This window comes from Juglans microcarpa x Juglans regia, chromosome 1D, assembly GCF_004785595.1.
Source record: "Juglans microcarpa x Juglans regia isolate MS1-56 chromosome 1D, Jm3101_v1.0, whole genome shotgun sequence".
Taxonomy (NCBI): Eukaryota; Viridiplantae; Streptophyta; class Magnoliopsida; order Fagales; family Juglandaceae; genus Juglans; species Juglans microcarpa x Juglans regia.
The window spans coordinates 41,238,987-41,255,597 of NC_054594.1; the positions used below are offsets into that span (position 1 = coordinate 41,238,987).

A 16,611-nucleotide genomic window follows, 5' to 3' on the forward strand; every position below is an offset into this window, starting at 1 on the left:
TGAACTTTATCTTTATCTGATTGTGTAGCTGACTTTGAATTGATTTCTCGTTGATGATGTGTTCCAATAAGGACAGACCTTAGCTTACTTGTGATGTGGTTTGTTGTTGTTGTTTATTAAGGCAATGCAGCACGTTCCTCTGGCACAGCACAACATCACAGAGAATGTTAAGAAAAATAGTCTGCAGCCTCCTTCTAGAACATAGACCTCTAACAGAAAAATATTCTTGTACAACTATCCATATTTGATTGGTCAATGTCCAGAATATGTTATGTAATGAGATTATAAATATGTACACTATTATGTATGAAGGCAAGGCAGTAATGAGAAACTGAGAACATTTATTGAGTTTGTCCTGTGCTGCGCATTTCTTCAAACATCTCTCCTTCAACATTTCTTTTCTTTGTTTCAATATGGTATCTAGAGCCTAAAACCGTCGTCTCTACATCATATCCATGGAGTCCTCAGGAAAAAATTCCACCCCTTTCGCAACTCCCTCCATCATCAACACTGCCGCCCATCTAGTCACTATTAAACTCAATATTCATGACTTCATTCTCTGGAAAGCACAAATAGTGTCGTTCCTCAAAGGTCATCGACTTTATGGTCACGTAGATGTCACCATTCCCTTCCCCACAGCCTTTCTTGATGGTTCTCCCAACCCAGCACATACCAAATGGGTGCTTCAAGACCAATTAATTATCTATGCCATTAATTCCTCTTTATCAGACTCTGTTCTTACTCAAGTATTAGGCTGTCATACCTCACATGAAATATGGATGACTTTATAAAATATTTTCCAAGCACAATCTTCCGCCCATGTAGTTCACACTCAGTACCAACTTGCAACTTTGAAAAAAGGGTTAGAATCGGTTTCCGAATACTATAACAAAGCTGAAGCTCTCTCTTCCTCCCTCAGTGTCGCAGGCCATACTCTATCTGATCAAAATTTTCAGTTTATCTTCTTGCGGGACTTGGGACTGATTATGAGTTCCTTGTCACCTTTCTCACCACCAGACCTGAACCACTTTCCCCCAACCAGATATACAGCTTCCTTTTAAACCATGAATAGCGCCTTGCTCACCAAACTCAGTCTCTGTTTTCAGGATCTCCTCTTGCTGCTCATAACACAGTTCACACTCCATCACTGCTTGGTTCTCCTTTTAGGGGTCGTGGTTCTAATGCTCGAGGTGGACAAAAGGGTCGAGGAGGGGGTCGATCTGGAATCCATAGCCATCGCGGGGGTCCCTCCTCTGGTAACTCATTTACTACTCGATCTGACTCTCGCCCGGTATGTCAAGTGTGTCACAAGTCAGGACACACAGCCATTACCTGTTATCACCACTTCAACCAGTCATACCAAGCTCCTCCTCCATCCTCCTTTTCTGTCAACTACACAGCTCTTCCACAAAATCAAGCTCCACCCCCAGTTGGTTCCCAGATACTATTGCAACTCATCACTTCACACCCGACTTGTAATCCTTGAATCTAGATTCAGTTTCATACTAGGGATCCGACTCTGTCAGCATTGGAGATGGGTCATCTCTGTCGATTCAACACATTGACTCGACTCAAATCCACTCCCATTTGGGCAAATTTCTCCTACACAAACTTTTACATGTTCCCTTAATTTTTAAAAATCTCCTTTCTGTCCGTCAGTTCTGTATTGATAATGGTGTGTTTTTTGAATTTCACTCTCATTTTTTTTTTGTGAAGGATCTGCGTTCCCAGGAGGTTCTTCTGCAGGGCCCCGTTAAGGATGGTCTCTACGTCTTGTCATCCACCACCTGTAACACCCCGCATTTTAGTGTATTTTTACTAAAGGATTATTTTTATTTATTTAAATTTTATTCTCGTATTTTAAAATTGGTTGGATTTTTAATGAGTTTATTTCTATGATTTTAATTGGTGGAAATTAATTTTTATGTGCTTTCTTAATATTTATTTATTGTTGTGCATTTAAATTGTTTTTCATATTTAATTAATTACCGTGGGATTTAATTATTTCAATTTGACTTTACCATTACGTTTAAATTATTTTATTTAACTTAAGGTTTTGAAATCGTTTCCGTTGGATCATTTTTGTGACCCAAGTTATGAGGATTGGACCTCATTTCTTTTCCCTCTATTTTTCTTTTCCTTTTCTTTTCTTTTCTTTCTTTTCTTTTTTTTTTTCTTCTTTTTTTCCTCCTTATTTCCCCTCCCCGCGCGCGGACCCAGCTCCCTCTCACTCTCTCTCTCGCCGTGCATTCATCTCTCCCCAGCCCGCCGCCGTGCGCCGGCGGTGGTCGACACCGCCCGGCTCCCCAGCTTCCCCAGCCACCGGCGACGCCACACCTCCATTTCCAGCTCCATTCGCGCCGCCGTTAGCCACCACGAGCCCATTCAAGTCGCGGCGTCACTTTCGTTCCAGCGCCGCCGTCGCGCCACCTCCGGCCACCATCTTCCTACCACTTCATCCCCGGCCTCTTGGCAACCCATTGGACCCAACCCCAGCTCCGATCCGTCACCGGTGAAGCCCCACCAAGTCCATCTCCGATTTGCACTTTTTTGGCCTAAAACCACCCCTTGCGCCGCCACCCACGGCAAACCACCACCACCACTAGCTTCACCGACCTCCCTAGGCCCTACCCTATCAATCTTGGGTCTTCGTTTGTCCTCGTTGAAAAGTTGGTAATTGTGACCCACGGCCACAGTGTATTTTACACTGTGGTGTTGCTCAAACGTCGCCTTTTTCAACTTCGCGATCCTCAGAAAATTATTATATTGCACTGTAAGTATTTCTCCAAAGAACTTTCGTAATTTAAATGTATTTTTGCACTAACCCATTTCACTGTGTCTTTGGCATGCCGGACTGAGTCCGAGGAGTTCGGGGGTCGGATGGATTTGTGATTGAAGTTGTTTGGTTGGATTTGATTGGATTGGTATCTGTTGGTTTGGACATTGTGTTGGTACATGTGCATTTCATTATTTCATGCATGATCATGTTTGTAAAAGAAAACTGGGTTTTCGTGTATTGCATTCATGTTCATGTGCTTTGAAAAGTTATGATTTTATCTGTTAATATTTTTGGTGCGTGTGTATCACGACCCCAAGCCGAGATGGGGCATTAACTCGGTGGAGCTCCTCTGGTTACTCGGGAGCGGAATATATTGAGTAACGTCCCCTGGATTGTCGCCGGGCGACAATGGGATCGGACGAGATGGTCTCGTGCCGACTCCGTGGTCCTTCTGCTGGCGGGGACTAGAGGATGTCTGGCCACGTACGCGCTGGGCGCGGAACTGGGCATCGCTCGTTGCGTAGTGTGAGTGCTTGGCCACGTACGCGCTGGGCGCGGAACTGAGCACCGTTGCGAAGCCAGGACGTGCGGATGGTCCATAGGGGAGACCATGGTGCATATGGAAATAATGCATGGTGCATTTGGGATTAATGCACTATTTTCTGGGAAAATAGTGCGAGTTGATTTTTGGGTAAATCATTTTCTGGGAAAATGTTTTACGGATAATTTGGACCAAAATGAGATTTTGGTGTGTGTTGAAAATTTATCATTTTCGGAAAAATGATGTTTTGTGGAAAAAATGCATGTTTTCATGTGCATGCATGTTAGTTGCGTTTAATGCATTTTATATTACGTTGTTGTTTGGGTTATACTTACCTGCGAGACCATTTTGTGGTATCGCAGATTTTGATGCAGATGAGGACGAGGAGGGCGAGCCTGAGGAGACGGCTCCGCCTGAGGAGTGATCTGGGATCACTCGTTTGTACATTCAAAACTATTGTAAATTATTTTATGGATGACTGTATAACTGCTATTTAAATCTTTACTGATGTTTGATTGTAAATAAATTCTGGTACTTAGTTGACTATCCGCTGCGTTATTTTATTTGAACACTGTCGCATGTACACACACTGGCACTTCGTTGGAATGTGTGACCGTGTTGTCACCATCCTGGCGTCTCGATCCCTGTGTATTTATATAAGGGGGATTGGGGGCGTCACAGGTGGTATCAGAGCAGTTCGGCTCTGGGTAAAACCACATGTCCCTTAGGATAGTACCAGAAAATTATTTTTATTATTATTTTAAAATAATAAAATTTTTGTTTAAGTGGTGTAAGTTAAGTTATTTATTTTATATTATGAGTTTATTGCTATTTTATTTTATGTTAATTGATGTTATTTGATTTATTTGATTTTATTGCTTTAATTAGTGTTTACCTTTGGTTGAGTATGGTTTTATCGGCTTTATTTATTTTATTGTATAATAATTCTGTTGTTTATTTATTTTAATGTATAATAATTTTGGTGTTTATTTATTTTATTGTATAATAATTTTGTTATTTATTTATGTATTTGTATGTCATTTTAATTTAATTGTTTTATTTTATGGTGAACTACTTCATTGATTTTATGCATTTTGTCGTATGTTATTTTATTTATGAAATTTTATTTTATTTTGTTTTGTTCGAAATTGAAAGGCGGGTTAAGGGTTATGTTATGACAGGAAGATGGTACGACTGAGAAGGCCATTGTTAGGCTTAAACATTGGTATAGTAGGCCTGAACTCTTGGTGATTGGTTGTTTTAATATCAAGGCTTGAACATCAGGGTCTGGGTGAACTCTTTGGATTAGGTACTCAAGTTGCTGCTAAGGAGGGGAATAGTTTTTTAATTGCTTAAGATAATTGAGGATTTAGGTTCCGTAGAATTTAGGTAATGAGTCTTTGGGGTAGGAGGTTGTAAGTTCAACGAATGTCAATGTTAGATTTATGAGAAGTTCATCTAAGGTTTGTGGCCCATAGTTTTTTGAAAATAAGTTAATGGGATTTAAGCTGGTAGGTTCAACAAGCAATTAAGAGATTACTTAGACTAGGAGTTTTTGATTTTGCCAACCTCGATAAGCAAATTGATAATATTTGGGGTTTTAGAATTTACAAGTTTTATAAGGCGAATGTTTTAGATTTGAGTTCATCGATCTTGAGGATTTCAGGAAATGATTTATATCTGGGTTAAGGTTTTAGAATTGCAGAGTTGAATGGCTGAATTAAAATAGGATTGATCTGAGTTGAGTTATTGATATGAGAATTTTTAGGGGAGAATTTCCTTGGAGATGGAGGATGTTGATCTAGTTCAGTTAATAATTGATTTTAGCTTGAGGTTACAGTGTCAGGTTGAGGATTTAATCCATATCAATTTTAAGGATAATAGATGGTGACGATTAAAGAAATGATTCTTATTGATTTCGAGGATATAGGTTTAGTGATGGAAATGGTAATGATGACCACCTGCACGTTTGGAGGATTATTGGTTTTGGCTAAGGGTGCGTAAGATTGATGTATAGTAGTGGTGAGTGGTTATGGATTTCGGAGAGTATAGGTCCTAGTCTCATTTTGGTTTGAAAGAAGTGGTTTTGGTAGGTGTGAAAGAGGAGTCGACACAATAGTAGTAATTCAAGAGACTTTGGCTTGGAGTTTTTGGGGAGTTGATCGAAGTGTGCAATTGAAGTGGGTTACTCAATGAATCATGGTTGGGAATAGTTATTGTGATTATCTTCAGGAATTAATTGTGACTTGAGGTTACCTAGGGATTTAAATTTTAAGGTTATACTTTCTTTTGGAGTTTGAGCATCTAGTTGGTTGAATGAAGGACATTGTTATTTAACTTGAAGAGAGATTGATGGGATGTCACGTACGGTATATGATAAGATCTTGGAAGTTGAAGTTTAGACGTTAGCGATGAATGATATGATCAAGTATGTGAGTTAATAAAGCATTAGGATCCTTGGGTGTTTTGCAATGGCTTTTGGTAGATTGAAGATTTGATCAGTATGGTTTGCCCTGAGGTTTAATAGTGATGTGCTATTGAAGGAACTAGTTGTGTTAATACTAGTTTATTGGAGTAGAAATAGGTGGGCGAGTTACCAAGGAGGTTTTGTTAATGTTTTGGTGAAGTCAATGGTGGTTCGCTGTGAGTTTAGTCACCGTTAGATTAGATGATGTTTAGAATGTAGATGGTGAGCTTTCGGGTTTAGGTTGTTAGGTAGAAGTCTCTAGGCACTCTTTTTGATTCGCTAGGTTGGAATTGAGTCTTTTAAAGGATGTTTCTTATCTTAGAGGAGATGAGTGTATTTTGGGTTGAGGTTGTTTATTTTCAATTTGGGATGCTGAGGTTGTTTGATATTGGGTTTCTGTCTTTGATCATGGTTGTATTTTATAGAATTTGATTTTGATCAAGGCAGCAGAAGTTAATTGAGGAATTTGAGTTATAACTCGTGGTTTTGGGAGAGAGTATTTTTCTACCAAATTGTGATAAGGGTTTTTGGTTAGTAGGAATGGAGCCACCTTGTACTCTTGGTGTTAGTTTCATGAGGACGTAAGTTTTATGCATGTGGCGAATATCAGAGTGCGCAGCAGGAGCGTGGTATTTTTGTTGTAGTCAGGAGTTCAAATTGTGCTAATTTGAAGAATTAATGGTGACTTGAATTTTGAGAAGATATTTGTAATTGGAGATTAATCATTTGGTTGTGCAATTTGTTATTGATGGTTAACATTGGAAGTGGCTATTAGGTTTCCAATGGTAGAATTCAATAAAGGTTTAGAAGTTGGAGCATAGGAGTTGATTGCAGTTGGCACATATTATTGTAAGGGCTTTTGATCATTGGAATTTATTGGATGTTGTATTAAGGTTCTCGAGGAAATGAGATTTTTGGATAGCAGTCACTCTAGGAATACTGGTCGTGATGGTCATTGGGGGACTAAAACGAGTATATTGGATATTGCCATGTTCATTGAGAAATGTACCACGTGCCGTCTAGTTAAGGTTGAGCATCAAGGTAGACTTCAACCTCTCCCTATTCCAGAGTGGAAGTGGGATGATATTTCTATGGATTTTGTGGTAGGGTTGCCGAGGACTCCTAGTGGGAAGAACTCAATTTGGGCGATTGTTGATGTCCAAGATATGTTGGCCATTTTCAGATCGTAGAGAAGGTTGCGCTTGTTGCTTATAGAGTGGCCTTGCCGGACTATTTTGGCGGTATGTTCATAGTCTGCTCTTAGTTGAATCTTATTCCTGTCTTAGTCTTAATGTTGACCTTGCCAATTTCGAGGACGAAATTTTATTTAAGGGGGGGAGGATGTAACACCCCGCATTTTAGTGTATTTTTACTAAAGGATTATTTTTATTTATTTAAATTTTATTCTCGTATTTTAAAATTGGTTGGATTTTTAATGAGTTTATTTCTATGATTTTAATTGGTGGAAATTAATTTTTATGTGCTTTCTTAATATTTATTTATTGTTGTGCATTTAAATTGTTTTTCATATTTAATTAATTACCGTGGGATTTAATTATTTCAATTTGACTTTACCATTACGTTTAAATTATTTTATTTAACTTAAGGTTTTGAAATCGTTTCCGTTGGATCATTTTTGTGACCCAAGTTATGAGGATTGGACCTCATTTCTTTTCCCTCTATTTTTCTTTTCCTTTTCTTTTCTTTTCTTTCTTTTCTTTTTTTTTCTTCTTTTTTTCCTCCTTATTTCCCCTCCCCGCGCGCGGACCCAGCTCCCTCTCACTCTCTCTCTCGCCGTGCATTCATCTCTCCCCCAGCCCGTCGCCGTGCGCCTGTGGTGGTCGACACCGCCCGGCTCCCAGCTTCCCCAGCCACCGGCGACGCCACACCTCCGTTTCCAGCTCCATTCGCGCCGCCGTTAGCCACCACGAGCCCATTCAAGCCGCGGCGTCACTTTCGTTCCAGCGCCGCCGTCGCGCCACCTCCGGCCACCATCTTCCTACCACTTCATCCCCGGCCTCTTGGCAACCCATTGGACCCAACCCCAGCTCCGATCCGTCACCGGTGAAGCCCCACCAAGTCCATCTCCGATTTGCACTTTTTTGGCCTAAAACCACCCCTTGCGCCGCCACCCACGGCAAACCACCACCACCACTAGCTTCACCGACCTCCCTAGGCCCTACCCTATCAATCTTGGGTCTTCGTTTGTCCTCGTTGAAAAGTTGGTAATTGTGACCCACGGCCACAGTGTATTTTACACTGTGGTGTTGCTCAAACGTCGCCTTTTTCAACTTCGCGATCCTCGAAAAATTATTATATTGCACTGTAAGTATTTCTCCAAAGAACTTTCGTAATTTAAATGTATTTTTGCACTAACCCATTTCACTGTGTCTTTGGCATGCCGGACTGAGTCCGAGGAGTTCGGGGTCGGATGGATTTGTGATTGGAGTTGTTTGGTTGGATTTGATTGGATTGGTATCTGTTGGTTTGGACATTGTGTTGGTACATGTGCATTTCATTATTTCATGCATGATCATGTTTGTAAAAGAAAACTGGGTTTTCGTGTATTGCATTCATGTTCATGTGCTTTGAAAAGCTATGATTTTATCTGTTAATATTTTTGGTGCGTGTGTATCACGACCCCAAGCCGAGATGGGGCATTAACTCGGTGGAGCTCCTCTGGTTACTCGGGAGCGGAATATACTGAGTAACGTCCCCTGGATTGTCGCCGGGCGACAATGGGATCGGACGAGATGGTCTCGTGCCGACTCCGTGGTCCTTCTGCTGGTGGGGACTAGAGGATGTCTGGCCACGTACGCGCTGGGCGCGGAACTGGGCATCGCTCGTTGCGTAGTGTGAGTGCTTGGCCACGTACGCGCTGGGCGCGGAACTGAGCACCGCTGCGAAGCCAGGACGTGCGGATGGTCCATAGGGGAGACCATGGTGCATATGGAAATAATGCATAGTGCATTTGGGATTAATGCACTATTTTCTGAAAAAATAGTGCGAGTTGATTTTTGGGTAAATCATTTTCTGGGAAAATGTTTTACGGATAATTTGGACCAAAATGAGATTTTGGTGTGTGTTGGAAATTTATCATTTTCGGAAAAATGATGTTTTGTGGAAAAAATGCATGTTTTCATGTGCATGCATGTTAGTTGCGTTTAATGCATTTTATATTACGTTGTTGTTTGGGTTATACTTACCTGCGAGACCATTTTGTGGTATCGCAGATTTTGATGCAGATGAGGACGAGGAGGGCGAGCCTGAGGAGACGGCTCCGCCTGAGGAGTGATCTGGGATCACTCGTTTGTACATTCAAAACTATTGTAAATTATTTTATGGATGACTGTATAACTGCTATTTAAATCTTTACTGATGTTTGATTGTAAATAAATTCTGGTACTTAGTTGACTATCCGCTGCGTTATTTTATTTGAACACTGTCGCATGTACACACACTGGCACTTCGTTGGGATGTGTGACCGTGTTGTCACCATCCTGGCGTCTCGATCCCTGTGTATTTATATAAGGGGGATTGGGGGCGTCACACCACCACTCTCTCCACTTCTGCATTCTCTTCCTCTCCTCAAGCCTGCATCGATATCAGAACATCTGTTCAGAACTGGCATCAAAGGCTTGGTCACCCTTCTTCTCGGACCACCTTTTTTTATCCTTAGTCGTTTTCAGCTGCCCTTACATCTCAAAGAGGGCTCCTTCAGTGCTCTGCTTGTAATGAAGCCAAGGCTCATGCCTTGCCCCATCCCACGTCTCTTTCTCAGTCCAGTGGGCCTTTTGAATTACCTTTTTTTTGGATGTATGGGGTCCGCCCCAACTTTATCTTATAATTCATGTCGTTATTACTTATCTATCATAGATGACTTTTCCAAGTTTATTTGGTTTTTTTCCCATGCAACTCAAGTCTAATGTTTCTACTCTCCTTTTTACTCTCCTTAAATTTGTTAATAATACGTTTAAAAAAAATGTGGTCTCGGTTCAAACTGATTGGAGTGGCGAATTTCATCCTCTAAATGGTATTTTCAAAAATAATGGGATCACACATCGTATCATGTGTCTGCACTCTCATCAATAAAATGAGAGTGTTGAACGTCGTCATTGTCATATCGTAGAAACTGGTTTATCCTTACTTTCCCATGCCTCAACGTTATTGGGCTGAAACTTTTCAGACTGTCACTTTTTTAATTAATCGCATGCCCACACCTATACTGGACTATAAATCTCCATATGAAAAATTGATGGGCCACTCACCTGATTATCATTTTTTATATGTGTTTGGTTCCGCTTGTTGGCCTAATTTACGGCCATTCAATAAACACAAATTAGATCTCCGATCCAAAATGTGTGTTTTCATGGGGTTATAGTTCAGATCATAGGGATATTTATGTCTTCATTTGTCAACGGGCCGGACCTACATCTCACCTGATGTGGTCTTCAATGCATCTGTCTTTCTCTTTGCTTCTCAGTCCACTTCCTTTTCGGGCCCTACTCTTTCTTCAAACTCGAAAACTATCTCAAGACCCATATCCATAATCTTATCTCCCTCTCTGTCCCAGTCCGAAACATTAAGGCCCACTAGCCCATTCCCTTCTTCAGATCCATCCTTCTTTCAAACCCTAGCTCCAAAAATAACCTCGCCGCCCCTTCGACTACTCTCTCGAACTCTCCTCCATCACCAACTGAGCTTCCTCCCACTCAGATACCTCAAGTCCCGTCTCTGCCGTCATCTCTTCCATCTATCACATCTTGTCATCCTATGACCACCCGCTTGAAATCTCAAATCATTTGCCCTCGAAGACGCAACGACGGACTATACCGTGGCCACCCATCAAACCATCCGTCTCTCTCACCATGGCAACTCCTTCTTCTTCACTCGAATCATCCATTCCTAAGGAACATTCCTCATTTGCAGAAGCCTCTAAATATCATGAATGGCAATCTACCATAAATGAGGAATTTCGAACTCTACTGTAAAATCAGACATGGGACTTGGTTCCCTCCTCTCCCTCTATCAATATTCTGGGTTCAAAATGGGTCTTAAAAACCAAAAGACGTGTTGATGGATCCTTGGAATGTCGTAAGGCATGACTTGTGGCCAAAGGTTTCCATCAACAACCAGGTCTGGATTTTACAAAGACCTTTAGTCCGGTGATAAAGCCAATCACAGTTCGCCTTTTCATCTCCATTGCAGTCACCTCTAAATGGCCTCTTCATCAGTTAGATGTCCAAAATGCCTTCCTGCACGGAGACCTTGAAGAAGATGTCTTCATGAGACAGCCACCAGGGTTCATCAATCCAGACTACCTGTCACATGTCTGTAAGTTAAGGAAGTCCATCTATGGTTTGAAACAAGCCCTCGAGCTTGGTTTGCTGAATTGACTGATAAATTACTGGATCTTGGCTTTCATGCTTCCCGATCAGACCCTTCTTTGTTTATATTTAATAATTCATCTGATTGCATTTATATTTTAGTCTATGTTGATGACATCATTGTCATAGGATCTATCTCCACTCTTATTTCATAATTTATTTCTGCCTTAGGTCATTTTTTTCCAGTTAAAGATTTAGGGTTCTTACATTTTTTTTCTTGGCATTGAGATCACAAGGTCACCTACGGGTATTTTTCTCTCACAGTCCAGATATGTTTCCGACCTACTGCATCGCACCAATATGCACAATTGTAAACTTGTCTCCATCCCAATGTCATCCTTGTAAAACTTACAACTTTTGATGGTTGTACGTTTGAGGACCCTCAGTTATATCAGAGTGTTGTAGGCTCCTTGCAATATCTAGCATTTACCAGGCCTAACATCTCCTTTGCTGTTAACAAAGTCTGTCAGTACATGCACTGTCCCAAATTACATCACTGGCATGCGGTGAAGAGGATTCTTAGGTATATGAAAAATACATCAAATTTTGGTCTCTTCTTCTCTTCCTCTTTATCCCTTAAACTTTCAGCCTACTCTGATGCTGACTGGGCTGGGTCCCCGAATGATCACAACTCCACTGGGGGTTTTTGTGTATACTTTGGTAATCATTTAATTTCATGGGGTTAAAAAAAACAAACTACTATTGCTTGTTCTTCAACAGAAACATAGTACAAATCAGTAGCTAATACCACATGTGAGCTTATTTGGTTACAATCTTTGTTAAAAGAACTCTTGTGTTTTTCTACCTAAGTCTCCTAACTTATGGTGTGATAACTTAGGAGCAACTTATTTATCTGTAAATCCAGTTTTACATGCTCGCACTAAGCATGTAGAATTGGATTATCACTTTGTTTGTGAGCGTGTGGCAGCTAAGACATTACAAGTTTCCTTCATTTCAAGCCGGGATTAGATTGCAAACATATTAACGAAGCCTTATTCTTCAGCTCGTTTCCATCTGTTATGTTCAAGCCTCACACTTTTCACTGTGTCGCTTGAAGCGCGGGAGGATATTAAGGCAATGCAGCACGTTCCTCTAGCACAGCACAATATCACAGAGAATGTTCAGAAAAATAGTCTGCAACCTCCTTCTAGAACATAGACCTCTAATAGAAAAATATTCTTGTACAGTTGTCCATATTTGATTGGTCAATGTCCAGAGTCTGTTATGTATTGAGATTATAAATATGTACGTTGTTATGTATGAAGGCAAGGCAGTAATGAGAAACTGAGAACGTTTACTAAGTTTGTCCTGTGCTGCGCATTTCTTCAAACATCTCTCCTTCGACATTTCTTTTCTTTGTTTCAATATTGTTGATACTTAGTAAATACTTCAAATTCAATTGGACCACTCTTTCTTGGGAGTTGTTTGAATAATACCCAGTTTCTTATCCGAGGAAAAACAATGTTGTTGTACCACATCAATAAGGACAAAAGTGAAAAGACAACTAAATACGCGCTCCTATGTCGTTTTGCCATGTTAGAACTTGTCTATGCGGCTTGGAGATTCTTTTTAGCTAAATTTAGATAAAGCAACACCAAAAAATAGCACATGACTTCCACGGAACAATCATTGTTGACGTTAACCCTTTTCTAGCCTGAATAAAATATTGCAATTTCCTAAGCTCCTTCACTTTCAAAACTCCGTCTGAACCGGCATCAAACCCTGATCTTTTCCCAATTACAGCATTGTGGTAATCGTATCGAGGGTCATTGAACTCGTATTTATGGCTGTGAACCTCAACCACTGCCTAGCCTTGCATGTCAAGAGTTCTCCAAGTTCTTTCAGCTCTTCCAACTTGGTATCAACAATACAAATCATGAACTCGATCTACTACGCAATTATTCCCATGGTATCTATAGTTGTTGCGCTCGTAATTTACGGTCTTGCTCTGTATAGATGGCGTGCTTACAATCGCTTACTACATCCTGCAACGACGAGCAGGCATGACAAGGAAAAAGCCTTTGGTTCCAAGAGACTGAACCCCTTTTTGGCTTCTACGTTCAAGTACAAGAAAGGGACTGCAAATACTTCTAAAACTGACAGTGCTTTGTGCTTGACTAACTTTGAAGATGATGAACATATTCATCAGCTTCCAAGGTGCAAGCACTCCTTCCATGCACCGTGTATTGACATGTGGCTCTTTTCTCACTCCAACTGCCCACTCTGCCGCACTCCCGTCGACAGACTAAGTAAACAACCGGAGGAGAACTCCTCCCGGGAAGTCCTAGTTAGCATTGGCACTTAATTCTGTATTTAGTCCTCCATGTTTCATCTCTTCTCATTTTCATTTGGAAAAGGGTGAGATTGGGTTGAGGATTTTGAAAGACTCAATTGTTTTTTTTTTTCCTCTATAAATTAGGAGAAAAAGAAAATTCCCCGTGATTCCCACGCACTGATGGATTAAACGTAAGAAGAGGTTCAGAATGTCACTCTTTGATAAGCCGAAAATGCCCATTCACAGAGGCTTAACAATGTAGATACTAATAATTCTTCCAAGGCACTTCAACACCTAAGATTTATTACAAGCACCATACATATATTTACACCAAAAAAGAAGAAGAAAAAGGCTGAGCGTACATTCAAAAGCCAACAACATGACGTGACTATGTGCTTTAAACGCACAATCAAATATTAAAAAGCTGATTATTATCATCTTTCGACTGTGATGCTTCTCTCATCTTCACAAATTTACATCTTTCTTAAATTATCCAACCTTGCCTGTAAATCATTGTCTATTCCACCATCTTCATTCTCTGCTTGGGCTACCCTGTTTGTTGCAGCTGGTGCACTGACAGAAGCTGAGGGTGCATTCAAAAGCTGCAGATAAATGAAATAAAAAGCATTATTATTGTTATCAACTTAATTCGAGTCCCTGGCTGAAAACGTAATAAAACCTGGGAAAACCTTCATCTTCATTTTGAATACCAAAATTTTGATTCACACGGAAAGAAAGATACAGAGCAATGGATGTACCTCAGAATTGATATTGATTCCAATCTCATCAAGCACCTGATTCACAAGCTCATCGGTTTCTTGCTCTTCTTCGTCCCCTTCCAGAGCATCATCAATGGCATCTCCCATTACCTCAGTCACCATTTCCATCTTTTCATTCTGCCTCTCAAACTCTTGCATAATCTTCTGCAACGACGGCAGGTTCATCTGCCTATTCATCTGACCCATCGCCTTGGTAACACCTTTCATGGCTCTCCCATTGCTTGAGTTGATTTAAGAGTCTGCAAGGAAACTCAACAAAACATTACCATTATTGCAAAAGCTCCATTATAAAGAATAGCCTACTGCGAGGGCCAAAATAACTAATTTTAGCCCCAATATTAGAAGATTATATACCAGAAACTATAAAGCAGATCAAAGACATCAAAACAAATCCCTAACCCCCAAATTTATTTTAGTTCCCCATCAAGTTGAAGGGAACAAAAAAAGGCATTCATCAATTCTTTAAACAAGCTCACCTACCAAAATGCTAGTTTTCTTTTTGTATCCTTGAGATAACTCAACAATACGATATAACTCAACAATACAATTAAAGCTATGACAAAGTATATATTATGCCTGAAACAATGCTGCTTTTTTATTTTGTATCTATTCAATATAGATACATCCATCAAACCAAAAATATGCAAATGCAGGAACAATATAGTAATGCAGACTTTACAATAGAAGAGATATATGAATCATCCAACAACTGAAGCATTCCTTTTCCTCAACATTTTCCGTTAGAGAAAGATGCATTGAAAAGCACGTGCTATACACAGACAAGCACGACAAACATACTTAGAAAATGTACTTCCCATATGAAATGAAATCATGTCAGAACATAGATAAGAAACTTTACAGGAAAGCAGAAGATGCACAAAGAAGAGGGTAAAAATTTAAGATATACCTGGATTCTCAAAGATACACCCTGGAGTTGTGATTTAAGCTTATAAAACTTTTCAACCTGATGCCGAGTTCTAATAAGATCTTTAGCCATCACTCTAACTGCCCCCTGAAACAAAGACAATCAATCTCAGGATGCCGAGTTACAGACCTCATCCCAACCACCCAATCTATTCACAGAACCCTATAAGATCATGTCCCGACATACATATGTCTTTTTATACCGTGAGATTGTGAATAAACTTAATACAAAAAAGCAACAGCATCATTGCCACTCCTTACAGATTACACGATTGGACATAAAAAAATCATTCCCATAAGGCATCGGGTGCACATGGGTTCCATGGAAATAACAAATGTAAAGCTCTTAACGCAGCCAAATTTCATGGGTTAAAGTTTGGGCTCAGGTTGTTTCTTCATCAAAATCGTACAGTACGTATAAACAAAGTAACAAATAAATTGCGAAAACAAACAGGATACCATTTACCATCTGTCCTTGTTTAGCATTCTTCTTTATCTCCACAATCAGCTTCTTTTCTTGGGCTTGTAGACCTTGTCTTTCCCTTTCTATTTCTCTAATGGATTTGTCTAGCATCCTCTTATTCTCCCGCAGAAGCTCTGCACACAAAATCAAACATTTTTTTTTTGGTGGTTTACTTCACAACTCTAGCTGGACCGAATGCTATTGAAATCGCAATCGTAAATTAGATGCTACCAGGACTAGTCTACTGTACAATAAACTGCTTGAAATCACTATTAAAGTCAGCATTTGGTCAAAATTTAGGGATCCAGTTTCCAGATTTATGCAGTTTCATTCAAATAACGTAAAGCAAGTCCTTAATTCTCGAATTCAGAACTAAGATTGCACCAATAAATCTGAAGTTTAGAACAATCCGAAGCAAGAAATTTTCAACTGAGATGAAATAAACATGTTGTAAGAGATAATAATTGATCGATCCTATGTACCTGCGGGAGTTTTTCTGTGGCCGAAGAGAAAGCTCATGTCGCTGGTGCAAGCTAAAATGCGCCGGGGTTGTACTGTACCCGATCCCCCTCTCTTGAGTCTTTATTCGGCTCTCGCTTCAGCGTCGTCGTCGGCTGTCGTCTTCTTTCTCCTTGTGTGGGGGGGGTTCATTTCATTAGTTGGGTAATAAGGCCGTGTAGCGTAGAAATGCAACTAAGGCCCAATAAAATTCAGGACAACGAATAATATTTTCGAACTGTCCACGAGTCCAAAATGTTACTAAGATTGAATTGGGCTAACACCATAAAATAACTCCTGCTCGCCCAAAAGGTTCAGGCCCAATATTCATGGGCTTACCTTTTAGCCCATCACCTTAGTTGTCACTTGTGAACTGAGCTGTCCGTCGTCAGTTCGCATCCCTTTCTTCGCCTGTTGTCAATTCACATTGCCATTAGAGCCCATCAAGGTGAAGTTTTTACTCCAACTAAAGTTAGGCTCAGTTGTTCTCGCGAATCT

General features: G+C 40.3%; 1 protein-coding gene and 1 pseudogene across 1 annotated transcript; one reads left to right on the forward strand and one right to left on the reverse strand.

The window, feature by feature from the left end:
* Positions 1–12,957: 12,957 nt before the first annotated feature.
* LOC121247570 (RING-H2 finger protein ATL52-like) lies at positions 12,958–13,479 on the forward strand. The gene has a single exon (XM_041145937.1). The coding sequence runs from the start codon at positions 12,958–12,960 to the stop codon at positions 13,477–13,479; it is 522 nt and encodes a 173-aa protein (XP_041001871.1).
* A 192-nt stretch (positions 13,480–13,671) lies between these two features.
* LOC121261048 lies at positions 13,672–16,262 on the reverse strand (annotated as a pseudogene).
* Between the last annotated feature and the right edge of the window lie 349 nt (positions 16,263–16,611).

What these genes read in the sequence shown, in the direction of transcription:
- LOC121247570 (XM_041145937.1), top strand. Translation starts at nt 12,958, where the DNA reads ATGGCTGTGAACCTCAACCACTGCCTAGCCTTGCATGTCAAGAGTTCT.